This window comes from Acyrthosiphon pisum, chromosome A2 (genome assembly GCF_005508785.2).
Source record: "Acyrthosiphon pisum isolate AL4f chromosome A2, pea_aphid_22Mar2018_4r6ur, whole genome shotgun sequence".
Classification (NCBI taxonomy): Eukaryota; Metazoa; Arthropoda; class Insecta; order Hemiptera; family Aphididae; genus Acyrthosiphon; species Acyrthosiphon pisum.
Genome location: NC_042495.1, coordinates 75,949,253 through 75,975,659, shown reverse-complemented (window position 1 = coordinate 75,975,659; position 26,407 = coordinate 75,949,253). Strand labels below are relative to the sequence as shown.

Sequence of the window (26,407 nt, the reverse complement as noted above, 5' to 3'; positions counted from 1 at the left end):
ATCAAATTTTTTTTTTCCTCATTGCTCTAGATCTTGGCAACTATGACCATTAGTTATTGTAGGGGTTACGGTTGTTACGGTCGATAAGGTTGGTATGGTTGGTACGATTGGTAGGTAACACGTGTATGTGTGGCAAGGTTTTAGCCTCTATGGACCAGGGTGGTCACCCATTCGGGAACTTGGAGCAGCGGCCGTTGCTTACTCTCAATCACGTCGAGTGATTGATTTTAGCCACAAATCGAATATTTATTACAACTATAATCGATTTATTTTAGATTCTAACGTAACGTACGTAGACGCGTATGTATCGAAATTCGAAAGTAATGTGTTTTGTTTGTGTCTGGGAAAACTTTTACTAGGTATATAGTAGAAGAAAATGATTTGATCATCAACATCGATGGATGTTTCTTGTAGAAAATTGGATCTAGTTGATTCTTTTGTGATGGTAAAAGTTGTAAATTCCCAATAAGTATGATTGTATGAACATTTGTCAAAATTTGAATATTATTATTAAAATAATATTAACAACAAGTTAATAAAGACCGTCTTTGCATAGGATCATCTTCGATTTATTTTAGTTTTAAAAATTATTCGTTTGGTCAAAATGTTAAAAATGCAATACGAGGGCCTTCACAAGGCATGGTTTTTAAATACTTTGTGTTCAAATATTGACAAAATTCGTCAAAATCACGAAAACGTGCAATTTATTTTGAAGCTAAAATATATACCATTTTTAATTTAAAAAAAATAAAGCTTGATAATTTAATACACGGTTTATCATAAGTACTATATCAAACAAATCACAATTCATTTTTAATTATAATAGATAGTTCTTTCCCTAGGTACTTATTATCACTAAAATCAATGTCAATGTAATATAAACTATTATATAGTACATAATATACATATACACAAATACGCTGACCACACTGTCTCCACTCACAGTCGTTTTTCGCATATCTTAATATTATGTAATTTTCGATTACTTTGCGGTATCGTCATTGATTTCAAATTGTTTCACAGTTGTATCCACTTTTCCACATTTTTTATTTTAATATTTTTAATTCAATACTTGTGGAGCTGTTATTTACGTTTGTACCAGTATGATAAACGCTAACCTTTGAACTAAATATTATTTATAAATTAAATTTATCATACAATTATTATTATTATATAATACCTAATAAATTGTTCATTAACTATTTTTCATACATGTTATCGTTGTTATCAAATATTATTTTTACGCAGTGTTTAAGTGTGATAACTTATAAGACATAACCGATTTTCGTATTATAATTTATATTACAAATTAAAATTAATATAAGAAAAAGCCATTTGTATATTTTGATCGGTGCTACTCTATTAAATCATATTAATAAATATATTAAATGGAACACGTTTCGTTTTCTGAATATTAAAACATCTTACATTTGAGGCACGTTAGTAATTTGTCCCATAGAACTCGCACTCTGCTCTTGCACACAATAATATTATAATAAACTAATAACGGTGAATATGTAGTAATATAGTATACAAACACGTGATCGTTATAATACAGCATACTGGCGTATATAATGGTCTATAATACTTGAGTATATTATACAACTAATATACATTTACGAAGAATTCACAAATTATATATGATATTTATAATGATTAATGATAATAATATGGCCTGTGGTGATATGAATTTGATACCAACAAATTTAATAAACGTATAACATATGCCAAAATAATTTAATTTAGAAGTTAGTATAACTTTATAAGTCAATAATAGTTATATCGGGCTAACGAATATATTATCTTGTTTACACTGTTGTGCAAAGGCCAAAGACCGGCTGACCTCTCTTTTGGCGCGTTCGCACTACGGGCTGAGTCACAATCAAAATCCCAGTGTCAGCGGATTCTCACGGTTTCGACCGCAACGCCGTCCAACACCCTATTTCCGGAGCTTTGCTTAAGCTTACAAAATACTTTGTATAAAAATAATATTTCGTATGCCCAGGGGTTTAAAACAGTGATTATTTTACTAAAGTTTTACTTGGATTTTTCAACCATGTACAATTTACGTAAATACAATTAAAAATATTCTAAACAAGCGTCGTATACCTACATTATTAGGTAGGTATTGCTATTCTTGCAAATAATCCGTAGTAATGTAATGAAAATAACAGTATATAACCTATTTTTCCAGAATTAATATCTAGAATATGTTATAAATATATTACATTTGCTTAATATATCATAACGATTGTCTTAACGATTCTAGCATGATGAAGAAAAATATTAAACAACAATTAATGATTTTAACACAGGCAGAGAATGGTCACGGCACGTCAACACTCATATAACTCGCGAATGGCGAACCACATCTAACTGGTAAATTGCCTATTTTTGTGGGACATTTTATGAGCTGGAGTTTCGTTATTACTTCATGTCATTATTAATATACCTAATAATGTTGTTAAAATTACATCTTAATCATATTGTATTCGTGTTATTATTTTGATAAAAATAACTATATCTTGATTACATTAATCTGATATTTATGAACATATAATATGCCCTTGGTATATAGTGTTGGAGTTATTGTCACATTATATAAATTATGATATATGATATATCATTAAAATGTGAATAATATAATATTATGTGACAGTTTTAAATCCTATCTACCAATCGGTGTATAATTCCCCGAGATTAAAGTGGTGGTTCGGCAGGGTCTGATTTGGAGCCACGTAAATATTCGTTTCGCCTGAGTTTCGTGATTGTAATGCATATCCCTATATTATATAGGTACCTATAAGGCTATACTTTTATTGACTGGTGGACATCATCGCGAAAATTATTGGTTATAACTTATAAATTTAAATTTGAGTCCGAAATGTTGTTGCACTGCACAAATGTAGACACACTCGACGACGACGAAACGATCGAAAATCGTCGCAAATAGGGCGATGACGACCATTGTCGCAAGAATGATGAATGATGACCAATAGGAAATATCGTGGTTACCTGTACACCACAAATATACCGAGTACAATTATAGTATCGATGGAAAACGTATACGCAGAGCTTATCGTGGTTGTAGACGTACAAAGAACGTTACCGTAGTGTGAATTTCGAAGAGGGACGCGTTCAAAAAGTTATTGCCGAAACATAATATATCATATTGAAATCAGTCATGTAAACTGTCAAGGTATAGGGAAGCAGTGAACGCTGTGCCTCATGTATAGTTGTATTATACTATTCATTCAATTCTATAATATGCTGTAGAAACTAGCCGGGCGCCCGTTAAGGGGGTGAGGGCACAAGGCGAAAATAAGAATATAAACATTCAATGAAATTTTCATATATTTACAGTTATTCGTTTTTGAATTACAATAAAATAACAAAATCACTACATGATAAATCGAGTGAATCTTGTAAAAATATTTAAACGCTCATAAAAATTAAATTTTACTTTCTTGTAGACATTTTTTTTTGATAAATCATATGACAATCTTGTATAACATTTTCAAATCTAAGATTTTAAAATAAAAATGTTTATAAATTTCTAACCCAAAATAATTTGTACATTATTGTGATTTTAACGCTTTTTATCAAGATTTGAACTTAAGATACTTATAAAAAAATATGACTGGATTTTTAATATTTTTCAAATGTCATTGTAACAATATTTTAAGAGCCTTATATTACATATTCAAGATTTTTTACCCAACAAATAAAATTTTATTGACATTCATAGAAAAAAAAAACCAAAAAAATTGGAAATTTAAAATGTCCGTATACAGTTCAAAACAAATCAAGATATTTTGAAAATCTTATTGTGTATAGAAAATGCTAATATAAACAACCACTGAAAATGTCATATATTTACGGTAATTTGTTTTAATGTTGCACCAAAAACTAATATCGATATGTCGAAAACCAATTTTGCGTAAAAATTCCTGGTTTTACGTTTTCATTTTTTTTTTATTTTTTCTCAGTGCTTTTTAAAATTACTGAGAATTTCAAATTTTGATCTTTCCAATTATGCACCAACTAGATTCACTTTCCCATCAAAAAAGATGACTGAAGTTGAAAATCGAAGCATTATTCCGACTACTTATCGTGTACACAGACACACAAAAAAAAGTAAATAAAACACACATCATTGAAAATCAGTACATTCATCGCATCGCTCAGAATCTAAAATTAAGTATATTTATCATTGTAATTGAAGTGCCAAGTGGTGTGAAATGGAACACATGTATGAATATTACCATTATTAAGAGGATTATATCAGATTAACCTATTTTTCAATATGCATGAAGATACAGTTTTCCCAAAATTCCAAAATATGATCTGAATGAATTGTAAATTCTAATAGGTATTTTTAAAATTTTTGGCATAATATTATATGAAAACCATTATTTTCTTTTACAAAAACATGCTTACAAAAACATTTGTTGAGTTTATATGAGACACAAGAATTTATATTTTTATAATTAATTGGATTTGTTTAACAATAAATAGTGAGCTGGTAACCTAGGGTTACCATAAGTCTCAATTTAACCAGGAGTGTACTGAGGACGCGTCCAGGTGTTCCGATTAAGTATTTCGGGATGTTAAACTGTCCCAAAATTAACCTTCAATTATTATTAATAATTATGTAAAAAATTTGTTTTTTGGAAAAACATTTCTAGTAGAAAAACAATTTTGTTTTGATAACTTAACGTTAAATAAACAGTTTAAATTCTTCATTTAGGTACTAACGAAATAAATTTCAAATTATTTTTCCACCTTTGTAACAACTACTATAATTTATAATTTACGAATAAGTTCATTGTTTTACTGCTCCTGCAATATTCTATATAACGACCATTTTTGTCATCGCTTATCGCTATTAGATAATTTTGTCGGTTACTTATGCCGATTTGTTTGACGTTAAGTTAACTATTATTTATTACTTCATGAACATAAATTGCAGAGACGTCGAGTGCTGACAATTGTATATTTGTTTGTGGTATTTAAGATACGGAAAAATAGGTTTCTATTTATTTTTTATTTTTTATGAATAGTATGCATTGATAAAACCTAAAAACAAATCAAAAAAATTAATCGTTAAATTTGAATCGATTTGGGTTCTGGTTCCGCTTTTAAGAGTTTCAAAATATGGGTTCCAACATAGCTTTTAGTTCTTAAATTTGCTTCAGAAACAGATTCTTTTGGTTTCAGTTGCTTTCAGTCCTTAACCTGTGCGTGCAAACAATTGATCAAATTTTGATTAGATGATATTCCAAAATATGCACACATGGTTATTAGTTGCAAGTAGTATGCATCATTGCAGTGTGCTACAATAGTTGCACCCCTGCACGTTTCAAGTTGTGTACTGTTTTGTATAGGAAGCATATTGGTAAACGTCGTCGCCGTCGTCGTCGAAAGTGAACGAAAAATATATCCAAAATCAGACACTCCATATTTTTTTCTTTTTACGATATTTCGTTCGTATTACCCATAATTAATGCGATTCGATTGTGTGCGAAAAAAGAATTCGATGTTTCATAACGCGCGGTAGTACAGCAATAACGAGTGAAATCGATTCGGCGGCGGCCGCGGTGGTGGCGGTGTCGGTGGCAGCACTCGCGGCGGCGCGTTTACAATATAATATAATTCCTTTTCACGTCGCCATTTTGTAACCACTTGACATTTGCATATAGGAGAAACAAAACAACAGAAAAAAAAAATCGGACCCGTAACAATACTCACACGTATATAATATACACGGTCGGTGGGATGGGCGGGCGGGCGGACGGTCGTGGGTTGTTATAAATCCTTTGCGTGACGACCGTTTAAGCCGTTTCGTGTGTATACGCCGTCGTCGTGGGTTCGAGCGAGAAAATCGTATATATTATACAGGGCGCTTTTCACGCGAGCCAGTCACAGTCAGTCGATCGGTCTACCTCGGACTTACAATGGTAAGATAAGCGGTGGCAGCGGTGGTACCTATATATATCGCGTGCTCGTTAAATGCATACACTTATATATATTTATATATACAGAATGTTTCACCGTGTGTTTCCGCGTCGAGTACTTTTCCCTGTTCTGTAGTTTTGAAATATGATTTTAGAAATTAAATATACTTTACTATTGCATAGGTCAACGCAATAAGTATTAATAATACATTATTTTTGGCTTATAGGTACCTTAACTCAGAATTAAAATACTATTATTAATATATACTTCCACTAATCATAATATAATATGCAGTATACTATGAAGGCATGTAGTTGTGCAGTATACTATGTATGCGTGCGTTTTAAGGCAATAATATTATAGGCAGGATGCGCGCAGTGGCGTCGAATACCGGCACGGTTATCTTCTATACCGTGATACCGGTATATGTCATGATTACAAGCGGGGGTGTACGAGGACAAATACGAGATGAGACACCCGATATATATTTATAAATATATAGGTATATATATATTATATAAGCGGTAAGCTTGTGGTGCTTGTATGCTTGTGCGAGCCCGGCTATACGGAGGTGACGGAGCGCTGACGACAAAACAAGCAAAGGTACGCCTTTCCAAACTTTTGGTTATTGAGTTTTTTGACGTTTTTATGGAATGTTAGATAATATTGTGCAAAAATAAATATTGCAAACAGGATATCGCGAATCAATGTCGTCGCCATCATGCGATCTTTTCCGTCGTCGTTCCGGAAACATTATACATAGCTGTATATAGAACCGCATTCGATCTCGCGGTTGAGCGGTAATATAATAATTACAATACAATATCCGTACGCTTTAAGTTTGGCCAGATGACGTCGCGTCATGTACACACACTGCACTGGGCTGTTGTACATATATAATATTGGAGTACGTATAATAATATCATAAACACCGCAGGTTCGGGGACGGAAGTCATGTAGCGCGGCGGCGCGGTGGCGGCATCGGCGGCGGCGACGGCAGCGGGTGCACGCCAAGAGGCTACACTACACCTCAGTTTCGGTCGGCTTTGCATCGCCAACGGTCGTCGGTCGCGCGGACTTTGGCCCCGAAACGCGCTCGTCAAGAGTCGTACATTATGGTACGTACTGCCGGTGTACACGCTACGTGATACACCAGTTGTCTGGCCGGGGGGGTTGATAGATTTCGGAGATCAGAAACACGCACGCACGCCAAGGTTTGCCACCGTCGGCACTGACGTCGACGAGACCGGAGACATCCCCGGACCGGTAACAGCACCAATCGAAACGAAACGGTAATTAGATGACATTATTACCAATTACCTGGTCGCCGTTGTTGTACCCGTGCAAGTCGTTGTACGTATAAGGCCACCGACGACGACTTACCTATCGACGAAAGGCGGTTGTGTGCGTGCGTGTGCAATCGGATCACAATACATGCCACACATATTACTGCAGATTTAAAATAATATCATGATCATTCCGTCTTCCGATAAGCCGGCGAATTCGAAAGTTTAACGAGGCAGTACCTGTACACAAATACGAAGACACGTGCGTTTCACTTACTCGGCACGTGCTGTTTTTATTACTATCGGTAGGTGAATCTAATACGATTATTCTCCACGTATTTAATACAATATTATATTATTATATATTAAATATAAAACGTTTGGATCTAGTATTCGATTGGACCGTCGTAAACGAATCAATATATATATATATATATAATGTTATATAAATATTTAAAATGTATGTAACGTATAGATATAATATATTATATTAAAATGTAATTACCCATCGCATACGTGTGCGTGTGTTACAGGTGTTCCGATGGGGTGGACGTTACAACAGCCCAGGTCCCGTCATTTGTTATTGCTATTCATAACGTTCGCGTCATGCATCACGGTCGTGTTCATCTCCAAGTCGGGTGAATAATTATTCATTCGTAAAATAATTTTGATAATTACCTATCTAAATATTATTACCAATCATATGCGTCTTACACCAGCTTAAACCGCGGCCGGGTCGTATCGTAATAATAGTAGAACGTATGTTGTTATATTTGTAATATATGGAGTGATTATTCTATTGAAGAACACTCGCTATACCTTCCTCTGACTGTCTAACCCAGTGGCGGATTTAGGAGGTCTGGACCCCCTCCAGACAGTAATGTATACATGTATGATTAATTAATTAATTTTATAAAAATAAAAATAATACATTTAAAATAAATATTATTTTTAAGGACCCCCCCCCCAAAAATTTTTGTTTTGAAAATCCGCCACTAGTCTAACCTAAACATACCCTCTATATAAATATAAAGTTGTGAACAAGAATCATCCTGCTTATAGATATAGGTACTGTACTGATTATACGGTAAAACTATATAATATTATACATAATGTATAATAATGATTTATTATGATTCCCACGTGTTGCAACTTATAGCATTGACACGATATTACGATTTTATTCGTAACGTATTATAAATAACTCGTCACAATCAAATATATTATACTGTCTTCCAAAAAAAAAAACTGCTGCCCTAGGTTGTCACCTATTTTATAACCACGTTTGGCTAGCCCCTCTCTTCATTTCAACAAATTGGTGTTAAGAGTGAAATTATTTTATATCATTGTAATTTACGTTTATCGCTAAACCGACGTGTTTATACAACGTTTTATCAACATTTGAAAAATAAATTTGTGGTTATAAAAAAAGAGGTGATATCATTAACGAAATATTTTCTTTTGACAAATAATATTATAATATATGATGATGTATGACTTATGACGCGCTTTGCGTGTCTAAAAAGTAAAAATGAATTTGCGTTTTGGGATTCGTATATACAACATAATAATATTATAATTGATAATATATTTATGTTTAATGGTTTTTTCGTGTTACAAAACGATAAGCATTGTTATAATAAATTATTCTATCCACGGTATAAGGTCCCCATTACACATATGGTCTGTACCGTACGAAAAAGTTGTCAATAAGGTACCGGCACCTGGTTTATACCATACCTACGGGATCGAGGTAGGTACATACTATAACACGTATACCGTTTATGTTGGTACCTTATACCTATGTGGCGCACGTGCGAAATATTGATGAATTAAATATGTTTGAAATTCCTTGACAGAAATTTTCGTACAGTTATTGCGTGTATTTTCAGAGCACTGCAATAGTGTATTGTAAAACAAATATCTATCATTACTATACAGAACGGTCATTGTGTTTTCGTTTTTTCTCTAACGAGCCTTATCGTATATGCCTACACAAATACTTCCAAACAAGTTTAATTTGTTGGTATTTATTTTTTTACACATTATTAGGTATTGATATACCTAATAATGAATCATGAATCATGATGAATAGTGATCTATTAATCATGAATAGTGATCTATTCATCATGATATTATTACCTCTCAAAAATTACTAATTTATTTATTTATGTTCTTACAGACCAATTTTATTAGAATGGTTTAAGTGTAGTATATCTCATAATATTGGTTTTGTATGGTTTTGTACCATATTATACTATGATATGGTTGTAGTCACGTAAATACACACAAATAACAGCAAGGTAAATTCGTACACAAATTTAATGTATACAAAAAATTACTAAAAAAAAAAACCAGTGGTTTAGAGAACAAAAAAAAAAAATCAATGCTTTTAATAAATTAGTATCCCAATCTGTGAGAAATGAGTTGATGGAAATTCATTTTTAATATAAATAAAATATAATGGTATAGAAATGTTTGATAATAAAATAAAATATGGTTTGACATTGATAGGGTTGACGTCTACTACGTATTACTGCTGTAGTATTTTTTTTAAAAACATTTATTTATAGCTTTAAAGCTCATAACATTTTTTTTCCACGATACGTTTTTACCATTATTTCATAAAAAAAAATACCTAATATATACGGAATGATCAATTTAATCAATAAAATTAAAAAATTGCACTAAATTTTTAAAAAAAAATTTTTTGGGTTTGAAAAAAATGTTTTTAATAAAATATAATTTAAATTAGTATTCGTAACTACAACATTAAATTTATAAAAATTAAATTTGATTTCTTATAATTTGTTTTTGGTTTTTCGTATTTATAATAAATTTCGTAATCAGAAGCAAAATAGTTTTTAAAATTTTCGATGTAATCTAAGGTCTAACAAATAGTAATTTTTGATACGAAAGCAGGAAGAGAGCGAAGCCACCGGCAACCCCAAAAATTGTACGTTTCACATGTCACAGTGAGGGACATATGTCTGTGACTGACATGCCGTCTTGATTTGTAAATTTACTTCGATCCAATCCCATATAACATCTAATAATGTAAGGGCGTAAGTGTGTGTTGTATATGCTGGCGGTGATCTATAAATCTGAAATGGGGGCCCAATTATTTTCAGAAAATATATAACCATAATTTTACTACATATTATAATACATTTAGATATAATTTAATGTTTATTTTATATTTCTATTTTATAATTTATAGATACGATTTTATAAAAATATTAAATTTGTTTTTAGATTCTGAGCGGAGCGAGGTATCTATAGTGGCTTTACAGAGAGGTTTATTTTTTTTTTTTTTATCCTGTATATAAAATGTTTACCAGAAGGAATGCTTTGATTTAATTCAATATCGTATATATTTTATATTTAATATAATACATATCTTATCTTTTAACAAATTGGATCAAGATGGTACTTTAAAGAGATCATTTTTCGATTTTCTCAATAGTTATTTAATGCCACAAGAAAAAACCACCGACAAATTACGAAAAACCGCTAAAAACGGGATTTTAATTTTAAACGCTTTGTGTATCACCATAGAAACGAATAAAAATAAAAATAAAAAACAGGTAGTTGGATGTCGCTCTGCTGTACAGTAGGCTACAACTTACAAGTGGGTCAATGTAATAATATATTGTATTCAACTTGAATTCAATAATATAACATCATTGTATAAGAAAAACGATTCTGAGCGGAGACGTTCTGTCAGTCTGAATTTGTTATATTGTTATTATTTATTATATAGCCTGTTAGCTGAATTAATATTATAATAATATTATCATTTTTTATTCATTGCTCCGGTGATACACAAAGCGTTAGAAATTAAAATCCCATTTTTATCGGTTTTTCGTAATTTGTCTGAAGTTTTTCCTGTGGCATTAAACTCTTGAGAAAATTGAAAAATTTTTCCTTAAAATACCATCTTGATCCAATTTGATAAAAGATAAGGTACTATATGTTGAAATCGAAGTACTCCTATGGTAGAAATTTTGTATACGAGATAAAAAAAAAATATACACCATTGTATAAATGCTCCGCTCAGAACCTAAAATTACGAGTTTAGTTATTTTGTCGTATTTTATAATATTAATTTAACTTACAAACTATAATAAATAATAACATTATAAAATATCCAGACTGCGACGAACCGTCTCCGCTCAGAATCGTTTTTCGTATCCAATGATAATATGATATCATTGATTTCAAATTTAATACAATCCATTATACAGTGACACTGCATTTGTAATTGTATTGTACAGCAGAGCGACATCCACTTGCCCGCTTTTTTTATTAAATGTATTGATCTTAAGACGTATGAACTATTTATTATATAAATAAATACATAATATATAACATATTCAAAGGGGTGATGGGTCTAAATCCCTGCTTTAGCCCCATTGATTTGCGCCTCGTTGTGTGCAGCAGTGTTTGTGCGCGAGCCTTTCGTCCGAGAAACAGATAAACGTGACCGCGTCATAATAATGTGTACCTGGGACCTACTCACTATACGGAGCAGTGAGGATAAAATAATCGATACAAACGAATAATGTGCACATCTATTGCCTAGCATTAAATTAAAATTAAATTGCGTGTTTGTGGATTAATTCAAAACATGCTATTACAAAACGTATATGTATATTCTATGCTGACATGATATATTACATTATTATATTTATATAGGTAGGTAAGTACCTACCTACATATGTTTTTAAATTCCTGTTTATTCAGATATTTTTATTCCGTCAGACAATATATACAAATATTCGGTAATCGGTAAAAAACGACACGGAAAAAAACTTCAAGGAAAAAAACGACAAAGTTATAAGTTATAATAAGTAATAAAGTACCTATATAGTATTATTATTATACTATAGGTAACAACAATAATTACAGGCCGAGCCGTCTTATCTAACCCGTACTAAATAACTGTCATAGATAGGATATATATAGGTATATACACAAAAATATACGTAAAATCCTATTGAGTATTGGCTATAATATAGGTTAAAAAATGTGTTACTTTGAATAACGGTGGTAGGATTATCGATATAAACTTAAACATCCATACATTTTGTGTCAGTTACATTTCGACGTGAATACGTGATATACAACTGTAATTTTTTTGTAAAACATGGAATTTATTAAGTCCAACAAAGGTGGGAACAAAATTTGTTGTAGAGGATATACATATATAATGAAACATCAAGGACGTAAACGATTAACGTGTAGATATACAAAAGAACGTTCATTGAAATGTACACGGACTTAGTCATATAGGTAGCAGATGAACACGAGGTAAATACATTTTTTTAAACTCTATTCAAATATAGCATAAAATATGATTAGAAAGAAATTTTTAGAATAAAAATCTTAGTATATAACTCGCTCTGCTGTATAGTAATTAGTAGTTGTCAGGCGCAAAACAAACTGCAAAATAAACTAAAACTAATCTAGCGGAAATATATGCCGAAAATGTCACAATCAAAAGCTAGAGTTCCACTTGAGCCTATAATGAAACGAATAATGCGTAATCGAAGAAAAACGAAACATCGAGTTAGTGGAACTAATATAGAGGTAGAGTGGTGTACAACTGGAAATCCGGATAATAAAAGATTACTTTTGGTGACGAAGATAGTTTAGTTATTTTTCAAGTCTAATGAATGGTATATAAACGGTAATTTTGCTCTGTCACCTAAAGGTTTTATGCAGCTTTATGCAATAAGAATACAAATTAATCATTAATGGTATTTTTGTTACTGCCGTTCATTGCTTTCTCACTAAAAAAAACCCAGTCTACTTACGAGCGAATGTTAAACTGTTTACTGGAAAAATGTGCAGAGAAAAATATTTTTATAAAAAATAAATTATATCGTAATTATATAATAATATATTGACCCTATGTATACATACATGTTGATTTCGAAAATACATTTTTGACGTTTTTTCCATGTTGTTTTTTCCGCGATTCACTACGAGTTAATTAGGATGATTTTATTATATATAATATAATATATCGCATTATATTATATATTAATATACTAGTCAATAATCATCCAAAAAAGTAAAAACAATTATTCAAGAATGTATATTGATTTTACAATGATGTGTTTTTTATATTTTTTTTAATTTGTGTCTGCACCATTTTAGGCAGTAAAAATGCTACGATTTTCTTCAACAGTATCTTGTTGGATGGGGAAAGTGAATCTATGAATCTAATTGGTGCATTTAGGATGAGATAAAAATTTTAAATTCTCAACAGCTTTCATAAGTGCAGGGAAAAATAAAACAAAAAACTATAATTTTTCGCAAAATCGGTTTTCGATAAAATTGATTTTGGGTTTTGGTCTTACTCTAAAAAAAACTACCGTAGATATATTCGATTTTCACTGAATGTTTATATTAGCATATTCTATACACGATTAAGTTTTCAAAATATTTTTGATTTATCTTGAGCTGTTTACGGACATTATCAGTTTCCAATTTATTTAGTTCTTTTTCTGTAAAAGTCAATAAAATTTTATTCGTTGAGCCAATAAGCTTAAAATTTGAATACAAGGCTCCTAATATATTCTTACAAATATGGTTGAAATGAATTAAAAATACAGTCACAATTTTTTTATAAGCATTTAAAGTTCGATTTCTGACAACATTTATGAAATTGGAAAATTAAAAATAATTTTGTAGTTAAAAATGTATGGATTGAACATTTTAAACAAGGTTCCACGTAAGCAGTTGATTCTTTAACCAAAACACCTGAAAATAGACATAAACACAGTTTTTATATTTATTTTACGATCAAATTTGGACGAAATTAGATATTAAATAACCAAGTATAACGATTTTAGTTATTTTTTTTTGTAATTTTATAAAATTTTTTAATCTTACCGGCTGTCCGGCTACCGTATAATAATAATAAGTAATAACAATATAAATATAATATATACAATACCCTAGACAAACCGTTTTCACTCGTTTTTCGTATACAATGATATTATCTCATCTTTAATACCATCCATTACAGTGACTGTATAGCAGAATGTCATCCACTTACCTGCTTTTTTTATTTTAATTTTTTTTAAGTTTTAATTAATTATAATATTTTTTGATAAGCAAGTCAACGGTTAAATTTAACGTTAAAAAAATATTAACTTAATTTACAATGGACATATTATAGAGTATATCCAGTATGCAAGCATGGGTTAAATTGATACCTATAATAACCTCCCTTGTGTGGGGGTATATTTGAATATAATCATAAAATATGATTATTGATAGGTAGTAAGTATTTATGTTTTTAATTTTAAACACGTAAGTAAAATAACCCTGTATAAAATCTTCGATTCAAAGTTAAAATCTAGTTTTCTGAAAACTAATATACATATCTAGCATACCTTTATTTTGAATTGATAACTTTTCGTGAACACCGTTATTTGTGTTACGTGAAATTCAAAAAAACCTATTATAGTAGGTACCTACATATAAATAAGACTATAACAAAAAAAAACTTGAAAAATACTTTCATTATCATATTTTAAAAAAGCACTGTTCCTTGCTTTTGTTCACGATGAATTTAATCACGATTGGACCACCATCGTTATTTACCGTAATTATATTATATAACATATATATTATAGTGCGTCTATTGATTAAACCTTTTTTACATTTTTGATTTGACAATTATTGAAAAGCATGATTTTACCACCTTGCAAATTCAATATTTAAACTGATTTTCGTTAACCTACATAATATAATTAATTTTAACTCTGTTATTTTCTGTTCAGAAGCTTTTTGTACTATTTACATAACTATCACGCAGAATTTTGTGGTGAAACATAAATCATTTTATTATTTTTATGTTGAAATAAATGAAAAATAATTTTAAAGGTATTTTATTAAAATATTTAATGCATTAGCTCACATGTTATTTTATTTATTTATTTGTTTATTTATTTATTATAATTATTCGCTGACTTATAAGTTAAATGTTTCAATAATTGATTGAACTTGAGTTTATATAAAATATAATCATTGTAATTATGTTCAATTATTTAACTTATTTTAATTTAGTATCAAATTAATGAAAATTATACAAAGAGCAAGGAAATCTTTTTTAAAATTATTTATTTTAATTTTTATGTTTTCTGGTTAGTTATTTATGAAATAATTATTTTGTGTATGTTTGAAAATCTCAGCACATATTTTTCAAGTATTTCGGAGTTTTCTAAAAGTTTGATTAAACATTTGATGTTAATTATGTTCTATCAAGATAATAATTGCATCACATCTTTAGAAGTTTTCAATAATAAGGACAAACACAATTAAATTTTCAGTAAAACTTTTTTGAAACAATTTTATATTACAAAACAAAATCAATAATATTGTGCGTCCAATATAACGATTTGTAAAACCGATGGAATTATCATCTGCCTCAATGATATAAAGCATTTTACACTAATGCGTGTTTGAATCACATGGACATTTGTTTATATTTGAAAGCATTTTTTGATTAAGTACAAATATGAAATCTGTAATGTGTAAATATTGTACTAAATCCAGTTTATCCAATTTTTTCCAAATTTAACACGTATCCTCTTTATGGTCCACTCATAACTGTACGCTTCATAACGTGACATAAATAAAATCTGATTTTAACACATTTTTATAAGCACAGTGAATATTATATTCATTACACATTTGTATGGAATTAAAACTTCAGTACCTAACTTTATGGTCACATAAATAAAACGTGTGCCCAATTGGTTGAACACATTTTGGACTTGGTTTAAAATAAATTAATTTTGGTTGAATGGGATTCAATATATCTTAAGTTGACTTAACGGATTGCTAGTTTGGTGATGGTTTTGTCCAATTTGAATTTAATTTAGTTGCTCAATGGATAGGAAAACTAATTTTCCGTTCTAGAAATGTACCCACGCGTCTTCCTGACAAGTTGGCTTAGTAAATTTGTCTTGGAACGGGATATTAAAGCATACCTACGTAATCAATTAAATACTGTTAATATTTAATCTAAATAACAACCAATGAAATTAAGTATACAATTGCAAGTGTGAAAAGAGGAGATGATTTTCGAACTATTTTTATTTAAAGAAAAACAAACTTTGGTAATGAATAATTTAATTAATTTTTGATTCAAGTAAAATGTAATTATAAAATGTAATAAAATGTTGGTATGATAATAATATATTATGTATTATACTTTTAAACAAAAATGTTGTTATTTCTCTTTTAATTTCCAATTTATTTTATGTCAATATGAATTGAAGTTTATGGATGGCTACATAAATATAAATATTTTTTTTTAAATTTATTTTACTAATTATTATACTTTTTACGTTTCTCTCATTTCCAAAACAGAAATTATATATTCATATTATATATTATAATATATAATATCAAATTAATACATTTTTTTTTTGTGCGTGATAGGCAAAATCATAAATCGACTGTATGACACCAATAATGAGAATATACATTTATTAATTAAATATTAGTATATATACAATTTATGACCAGAATATGTGTACAAATGGACATCTTCAAATTTAATTTTTATTTCAATTTCGATTTGGATTACCATCTAAATACCTACCTAAATATATTCAACAAAACTGGCTTATGATGATAAGACATAGGACCTACGGCCAACGGTTATAAACTCTTAAGGCGATGATGATTATTATAGCTCAATTATTATTATTCATGTCCCCAGTTAAAAAAAAATAACAATTCTCTACAGTAAAACATATGTAAACACCATGTAGGGACCTACTTAGAATAATATTTTTAAAAATATACAACTAAAATGTACTTTATACGACGGTATATAACTTGACAATTTCAGGCACCTAAGTGTCCTAGTGCTTACAGCCTGCAATTGGTATTAGTCGGTAAAAGCTGCTAAAATATATAGATATTTCTCAACACTAATTATTTGACATACCTACTTCAATTCGTAATAAGGTCTAAATAAATATATTATTTTAATTATTTTTTTATTATACCCTGAACTGGTTATCTTAATATTTTAATATTCAAAAACAAAATATTTTGAAATTGATTTCTATCGGTTTATGAAAAGTATTTAAATTTTAAATGAAATGTCTAATAGGTATTTGTAAAATAGGTAATGGAAACACTAAATAATAAAAATAATAATGCATGTTACTCTTGGGAATTTTAAAATCCTTCAACTCGCTTCCCCGTTTATTATAACTTCGTGTAATGTTAAAATAAGTTATTATAGGTATAGGTATAATAATAATAATAATATTTATTGGCCTAAGAAAATTACAATTAAGTGAATAAATTATTATATATATAATATGGTTGTATGGCCCATCTCACCACTGAAGATAACTTCTTATCGGTGATGATGGAGTAATATTTAGATAGGTAAGTATAACTTAATAAGTTTTATAATATTTTTGATATTTTCGAGAAAAAAAAATTGAGTCATTTTCGACCACAATTAAAAAAAACAAAAATAAATAAACGCAAATAAATTTAATATGAAAAGTACAACAAGAATAGATCAATAAATGAATAAATAGTCTACATTATATTATACCTACACCGGTACATTACATAGGCTATAGGTCACTATAGTATTATTTAACAACCATGGTTGTGTCTTGTGTGTACATTAAGCAATAATATAATAAATATAGTTTGAGACTTATGGCATTTGCATGTTTATTTATAGTAGGTACATTGTACATGAATTAATATAGCACATTAAGCTATACTAAAATATTAATCCGTTTTATATTAAAAGGAATTCAATGTAAATATTATCAAAAGTTCTTAGAGCATATATTTACACATTTAAGATTTTGGTATTTTTTCTTCTATTTTATAACTATCTTACTATTAATTGCTATTTAATTCAAAAGCCCTTATCACATATTAATATTATTCACATGTGAAATAAAAATTATGGATTCGCCACTTTTCGGTGGGCTATAAAATTTCATTGACGAGTTTGGATAATCTTGTAGATGAAATTATCCCGGTAATAATCTTTAATATAAGTAGATATCGTACCTTCTATTAAAATTATTTTTATGTCTTATAGACGCTAACAAGTAGGTATCAATAATCGGATGTGTAGCCGGTACAAGCGGCGTGTAGCCATGTAGATTGTCATGACTTTTAATAGAAATAATTTAGTTTACGTTTACTGTCTTGTGATAGCAACAATAAGTTAGTGTTCATTTTCGTTAGTACTGTGATTTTAATAATTTTTATTTATTCAGGTCTTACATATTATTTTGTAGGTAGGTTTTTTTCTTTTTAACATATCCAAAGATAAAGCTCAACATAATATCGTTATTCATTAGTTTGATGAATTTGGTGCACCAAAAATGTTTTATTTGATTCATATAATGAATTTTATTTTTGTAAACTGCGAAATCAAATTAAACTATAACACAAAATGCGATGTAACACAAAATCTAAAGACATATTATACAAAAGCAATTATTTAACTTCAGCAAAATTATGACAAATATGTATTGCAGTTATAGGTATACATTGAAACATTGGGAATAAATAATATCAGAAATTATTAACAGAAACTATACCTGTATAATAGAAACCAATACAAACATCGATAAGTGTTTCGTTGCGAACGTTTTAGTAAACATTTTCCATTAAGTGGATCAACCGTCCAGGTTTCAATAAATTCGGTAAAACTGGAGAAAACAAACTAATCAATGATAAGCCAATGGTTTGATAATTCCGTACAATTGACTATCGAGCATCATCAAGTGTTACTATACTTGCCGTACGTGATAACATCGACTAAAGCACTTAGGGGCCTTATACTCTCAAATTGTTCATAATACGTCATAACGCGTGCTGCAAATAATTATTATTAGTGCTATAAGCCATGAACCCTGATAATAACCATAGCAGTAATAAAAAATGTATAATAGGTACAGTAAGATGTCTATAAATTACGCGATTTAAAAATGTACCAGATATTCGGCCAATATACTATTTCTTTATATCTAACAGAACTATTTTGTGTATACATAAATCAACGATCATATTATTATCCCGTATTCAACTAAATAATCAAATAATAATTTCCTAATTAGTAAAATCATTACATGATATTTTTATCAGTTATTCAAGTTGTTTTAAAATGCTATTCAATATAATATACAAGACTCACATAAATGGAAATATGATGTGAGTATTCCAATATTGCACTGTAACAAATAAGATAATACAATTAAAAAAGTACTTAAACAAACTGTTGAAAAATTAAATTTGATATAAAAAAAAATCATATTTTATGTGTGTGTATATACAATATAATAATATAGATTAAGTGTTTTAAGTACCGACAAATAATATTTTGAAATTACAAAAAAAACAACTAATATTATCGTTACCTACTCTCCATTTAAATATCTAAATTTGTCCAAACTTTTCCCAATTTAAACTTAAAATGTCTATAAGAAATACTGTGTTTATACATTTTTTTAGATTTTTTTTGCAGTATGAACTATTTATGTGAAACTTTGTGTAATAAATTTAATCCTTAGCTATAAAAATTGAACACCTTGTACATAGGTTTTTAACCATAAAAATATTTACAAATTTTCGTAATTTTGATAAATTTGTCAAAATTTGAATTTTGAACATTAAATATTTAAAAAAAACTGTGCCTTTGTATCTTAATATACTAATATTCTTAAATTTCTATAAAAAAAGATTATGAGGATTATTGCATTACATTATCAATCTTTTTAACCCAGCAATTTTTTTAATTTGTTCTGGTGTATTTGTGTTAATGCGTAAGAATAAATACTGTCAATAAATCGTGTCTGATTTTATGCCACCCCTACAGGTAGACAAAATCAAGAGAGACTTTTAAAGCTTTATGATTACAATATTATATTTTGTTAGTTTTTCTTGATAATTAAAACAAAGTATACAACTACTAAATTTATTAATTTTTCTAATTTTGAACCAACTCCTAAAGTAGGTACAAAATTAATAACATTTTCTACTAAAAACCATAGTCAATGTTTAAGATTGAAGCATTTTTTTTGCTTCAAAAACTGAACCAATAGAATAATGGAGTTACCCGTAATGTCCTATATAGAATAAAAGCGGTTTATAGAGTATTTTATTTCGCTTGGTATAACTTGAAAAAAATAAAAGCTTATGATTACACTACATTTAATGTCCTTTGTAAAGTTTAAGATTCAATCTAATATGTGGAATTAGAACATTAGGTTCTACAAAATTAGATTGATTTTACTGGTTCGAGTAGCATCACCCAATTAGGGAGGTATAATATTGCAGGGTATCTATAAATCACACGCACGTACCTATACGTATGTTATTCTTTTTATAGATCAGAATAATCATTATGACATAACTTTACTATGTAGGTTTGTCTAGGATTTTGACAGTTTTATTTTAATATTATAAAAAAACGCAAACCCATTGTACCTACCTATATTAGCATATTTTCATTAAAACGTATATCGCAGTTTGAAACCAGTATTATATAGATTATAGATGTAATAATAATACAGTCACAATTAATAGTATTCCGTATTTCTGTGTCGTTTATATCGACTCGTTATAGACAATGTCAATACGAAATGAGACACCAAAATGAATACGCCCCGGACAACGATAACATTTAGACGTTTGAGATAGTTACAACTTAAAATGTCTTTGGTCGAACTAATAAACTTAATGAAAATGTTTAGGAAACAAATTACCAACGACATGTTTACTACTCTATTATAATATGTCCCGTAGCATGAAATAAATGTATGGTATATTATAGTGTATACTGTATACTGTATACTATAGAAAAGGATAGTAATACACTTGAAACATAGAATGTTATTAGTCTCCGAGGACTTTTTCTGCAGAATATAACAAATATTTTATCGACCGGACCGCATCAGTGTTGGAAAAAATCAAGTCGCGGACCTAAGCCACGAGAATTATATATAGACACGATTTCGAATGGATTAGATGCAGGAATTGGGTGGAAATATTTTGAGAAAAATTAATCCGTGTTTATCATATTATCTTGGACCACAAAATGAATACCATTTTGATTTATTAATGAATATAATAATATATAAAAGGTAACCACAAAAATAATATAAGTAGGTGCAGCTGCCTTTATTGTCGAGAGAAAATTAAAACTTAAAACTCAAAGAGATAGTTAAAATAAACGTAAATAATATCCACTTACGTTGTATAAATTATTAAAAATGAAAAAAACAAATAAGGCCTAAAAATGTAAAATATTTATAGATAAATTATATGTGATGATATTTTATTCGGTAATACCTTCAATTACGATAAAACCACCACTTAAATTAAACATTTCCTCAATCTTAATAATATTGATTAATTTTGCCAGTACTCATTCCTAATGAGAAATAATACATAATATTGAGAAAATTTAAATAAAAAATACCTTAAGTATAAGGGGATCCGAATATATCCGCCTATATCCGAGTAATACGAAAAGTTGTATTATTGCTAAGCTCTCGATTTATTAAGGGTTTGACTAAAATTGATTATTTTTGCTACTTATTTGAAGCTAATTAATTTTACTAAAAAACTTTATGGTTGTATAAAAAATAAAACTGTGGTAAACTTAATCATCCATAAATTAAAGTACAAAAAATGTTCCCATGATTTTGTATAGTGCGCGTTTTAAAAATGAGATGTAATTAAAATTTTCAACTTTCTTTGTTTTTGTTTTTGGACTCAACCAATGAGAGTTTTTAAATAATTTGTTCATTTTATTTACAAAAAAATACGTTTATTATATTATTTATGAATTGGCTAGGATAATTTCCTCATAGTTCTATAACATCATAATAAACTTCCAAGTATGTTACTGGCTATTATATTAGTTTTTATTTATTGTTTTGTTAAATTAATAACATAAATATAAATTATTATAATTTATTTGTCTGGAGTATTTTTAATAATTCGTTTTTATTTTAATTCATTTTTATAATTTTTATTTTCAGAATATTTTATATTTTTATACCTTCTGTAGTCCATTATTAGTACTGAAATAATAATCATAGGATCATCATATCGACCACAATTAATAATGGTATATTATGATATGGTTTATTTAAAAATTTTGATTTTTGGAATTGTTCAGTATACTTGTAAATCTATTATTATCAAATACTTGGACACTTTATATCTTGTGACGATACAAACTTGTTTTTTTTAAATGAAAACCATCACCCTTTTAACTTTTTACTGTGAATTGTTAATAATTAGTTTGATAATTTTGATGTTTCTAAATTGAAATTCGACCTAGCAGTTTCTAAATTATTAAACGTAATCCTTATATATCCTATATTATGTTTACAACAAATATAAAATATAATTTAATACAACATTATTATGTTTTAGTATATTACTTCTTATTATTAGACAATCGTTATAAATATGATTAAATTGAAAAAATGTAATACTAATTTGGTACCTACTTATTTATTTTAAAATCACCATGGCTCCAATAACTTCTAAATCTATTGTAATTGAAAATTGTCCATTATCTTTGGTACTTAAAGTTAATATCTTGAAAATTACCTGTTTAAATTTCGATTTACGTAGGTAATCATTTCACCGATTTTCAATAAAAAGAAGGTGTTTCGCCAAAGGATATTTTTTAAATTGCATCAAAAATGAAAGTATTTGAAAAATATGATCCTTAAGTATACACTTGAAAATTTTAATAAATTCATTGTTGACGGAAAATGGGGGATATTTGTTGATCGCCCTGTAAAATCCTGAATATTATTCCCAATGTTCACTGTTCAGCCGTTTAATATAGTATTTAATATTTATTATTTTAGTCAACGCTACGAATACAATATTACACGGTTCTGCCTCAGAATATTAGGATTTAGTTATTATAGTGGTTGCTTCTTAGTGTTATATACTACGTATTATAATAACCATATTGACTTTAAAATAACTCTAAACTTTAATATATTGCATACGCGTAGAACAAAATAAATTAAAAATACTATTTGTACAATCCAACATAAATAACTGTATTTGAAAAAAAAATATTGAAAGAGCCAAGCCCGCCCCCCTCACCAGTCACCATAAGTCCATCAAGTTGTGTTAATACGAGACCCTGCAGTGATATTTATATTTTGTTTGTAGACATAATATTATGACGTACTTTTTACATAAGTACTTGCATACATTTAATACCTGAATCGATAATAATTTATGCATTACGATTTTGTTGGTATTGTCTTTGCAAAAAAAAAAAAAAACCATACAAGTATAAGTTTTAATCTAGATTAATTAAAATGGATATAATTGTATTTTATTTTAGTCAAGGGCAACAATATAATGTATAACGTACAGAAACAGCAGTCGACGAATAATATAATAATATTATATACGTCCACCGCCGTTTTATATACCTAATGTATGATTTATAATAGACATGATGTCAAAATGTAAATTAAATATCTATGAACTTTATTTATACATCATAATAATATAATCTCCATTCATTTATACTTTTTTTGAATTTTGGGTTTAATTTTTTTTTTTTTAATACGCAGCCACACAGCATAATATTATTAAAAATATTATAACCTATCAGTATTCGAATACCTATCTGAGAGATAGAGATACATACTGAAGAATGAGTGTTTATAAATTGACTTGATGAATATTTTATTTAAAAAACATTATCAAACAGAGCTTGATTTACTCGAAAACAAGTCGATGTAGTAATGTAGTATATATAGGTAGGTATATAGTTGGACTAAAAAACGATACTGGCTTAAATGTCTTCAACGTTTTTCTGGAAAACTACCGTGGAAAAAATATGACCTTTCGGTAGTACAACGTACGATAAATTTCCAATATTTATAGCAGTTGATAGTGCTACATAACTTCTTCAGCCATTTGCTGTTCCAAATAACTTGTAAAAAAATACATTTCACGAAATTCAATATAGTACCACCGCTTTACATCGATGTACAAAATTAAAATGTTATATGATTTTTGTTACAAATACTTACTTCATATATTATGTACCTACTTTAAAGTACTATAATGAAATTATTCCGATTTTAGACAAGACAATGAACATTAATGTTTTTTTAACAGAGTACCTTTTTCCATGTTACGGAGCAAAACGTACAATTTTTTTTTAAGTACATTTTAACCACTAGTAAATTTTTCACTTTTCATTATTCCTTGTATTTTGATGATAGTATTTTCGTTTTATTATTATTTTATTAGCTTAGTAATATTCTCCGTTCAGTGTTTACCAATTACCTACGACTGTACGAGTTCAGCAACTCCCTCGTGACTCATGGCTCATGAGATTACATTATTATTTTAAAGATTAAAGCTTGTGTCACGGAATACGACTTAATACCTTCGTCGTTCTATAAATATATTGTTTTTTATTTTTATTTTGCTGCTAGAGTCGGCTTTCTCGGAACTCACTTTAAATTATAATTATTTACTATTAAGGTATTGAATTATTCTAGTCCATTAGCCTGCACATAGGCACATATAGATAAATAAATCCACGGAGCTCCGTAATTGTATGAGAACACGGCACGTGGTTGGAACTTGGAAGTGGTCCCCCAAAGAAGTAATGGCGTGGCTTTGTGATCAAGGTTTCCCACGAAAGTTATAATATGGTAACTAATAAAACTTAAAAGTACCGATATGGACAATCTACATAAAAAAGTTTTTTGTTATTTCAAACAAAACAAAAATAAATTAAGTTAGTGAATAAACCCTCCCTTAAGTGATTTTTAATTCGTCTATATAATCTATGCGTCATACACAGGTCTGATTAAGACTTTCAACCGTGTTTTTCACTGCAAAAAAGTTTTCTTGTAATTAATAATTTATGGCTTTTAAGTTTTTAACTTGGTACCTATTATATTTGAACACCTACACGCGAGATAAGATAATCAATAATCATAAAGGTAAAAAATAAAAACTTCAAGTCGATTCATATAATTTATAGGGCATCCGTTTTAAATGTACACTATTCAATATTATATTATTTTAATTGAACGATTATAAAGGTGGGCAAGTGGATGTCGCTCTACTGTACAGTAGGAAAAAAGTGGGTCAATGTAATGGATGGTGTGAAATTCGAATTCAATGATAAAATATCGTTGTATAAGAAAAATGATTCTGTCGATTCTGAGCGAAGACGGTCAGACAGCGTATGATACCTATTGCTAAGTATATTTAATGGTATTATTGTGAACAAGGTAATTTATATATAACCTATTTACGTGGAACCTTGTTTTAAATTTTCAATCCTAAGCTACAAAAGTTGAACATTTACGACATTTTTAACTACAAAATAATTATTAAATTTTAAGATTAAAAAATGTTGTCAAAATTTGAATTTCAAATGCCTTTAAAAAAAAATTGTGCATATGTATTTTATGTATTTTTCAACTGCTAGTGTAACAATATAGCAGGAGCCTTATATTAAATTTTCAAGCATTTTTAGCCAACGAATAAAATTATATTGACAATTATAGAAAAAAAAAAACTAAAAAAATTGAAATTTGAAATTGTCCATAAACAGCTCAAAACAAAACAAAATATTTCGAAAGTTTTATGATGTAGGTATAGAAAATGAAAATTTAAACATTCAGTCAAATTTTTATGTATTTACAGTTATTTGTTTTTGTTTTACAACAAAATAACAAAATCGGTACATGATAAATCGAGTGAATATCCAATGTTGTAAAAATATGAACTTTTAAAAATTTAATTTGACTTTCCGGTAGAGATTTTTTTGTTGATAAAGGTAGACAAACTTATAAGAAATCTTGTATTAAATTTTTAAATCTTAAATTTAAAAAGAAAAATTTTTATGAATTTCTAACTCAAAATAATTCGCATATTATCGTGATGATAAATAAAACATACATCATTGTAAAATCAATACATTCATCGCTCCGCTCAGAATCTAAAAATCAGAAATATGAATATGGGATTGTGAAAATATAAATTGATATTATGGTATTTGTACAGTGCCATTATATACGTTTCAAAACTGTTTGCATACAGAGCTTACATGCACAATATTA

The 26,407-nt window shown here is 28.6% G+C and overlaps 1 protein-coding gene across 2 annotated transcripts in view; it reads left to right on the top strand.

Moving 5' to 3' along the window:
* The first annotated feature begins 6,978 nt into the window (after positions 1-6,978).
* LOC100162885 (alpha-1,3-mannosyl-glycoprotein 4-beta-N-acetylglucosaminyltransferase B) overlaps positions 6,979-26,407 on the top strand; it is a 45,675-nt gene continuing 26,246 nt past the window's right edge. For both annotated transcript variants that reach the window (XM_001943620.4, XM_003241692.3), the window contains exons 1-2: positions 6,979-7,549; positions 7,778-7,882. In XM_001943620.4, coding sequence (XP_001943655.2) covers positions 7,786-7,882 — 97 coding nt within the window. In that variant the 5' untranslated portion in view covers positions 6,979-7,549; positions 7,778-7,785. The remainder of the gene's footprint in view (positions 7,550-7,777; positions 7,883-26,407) is intronic.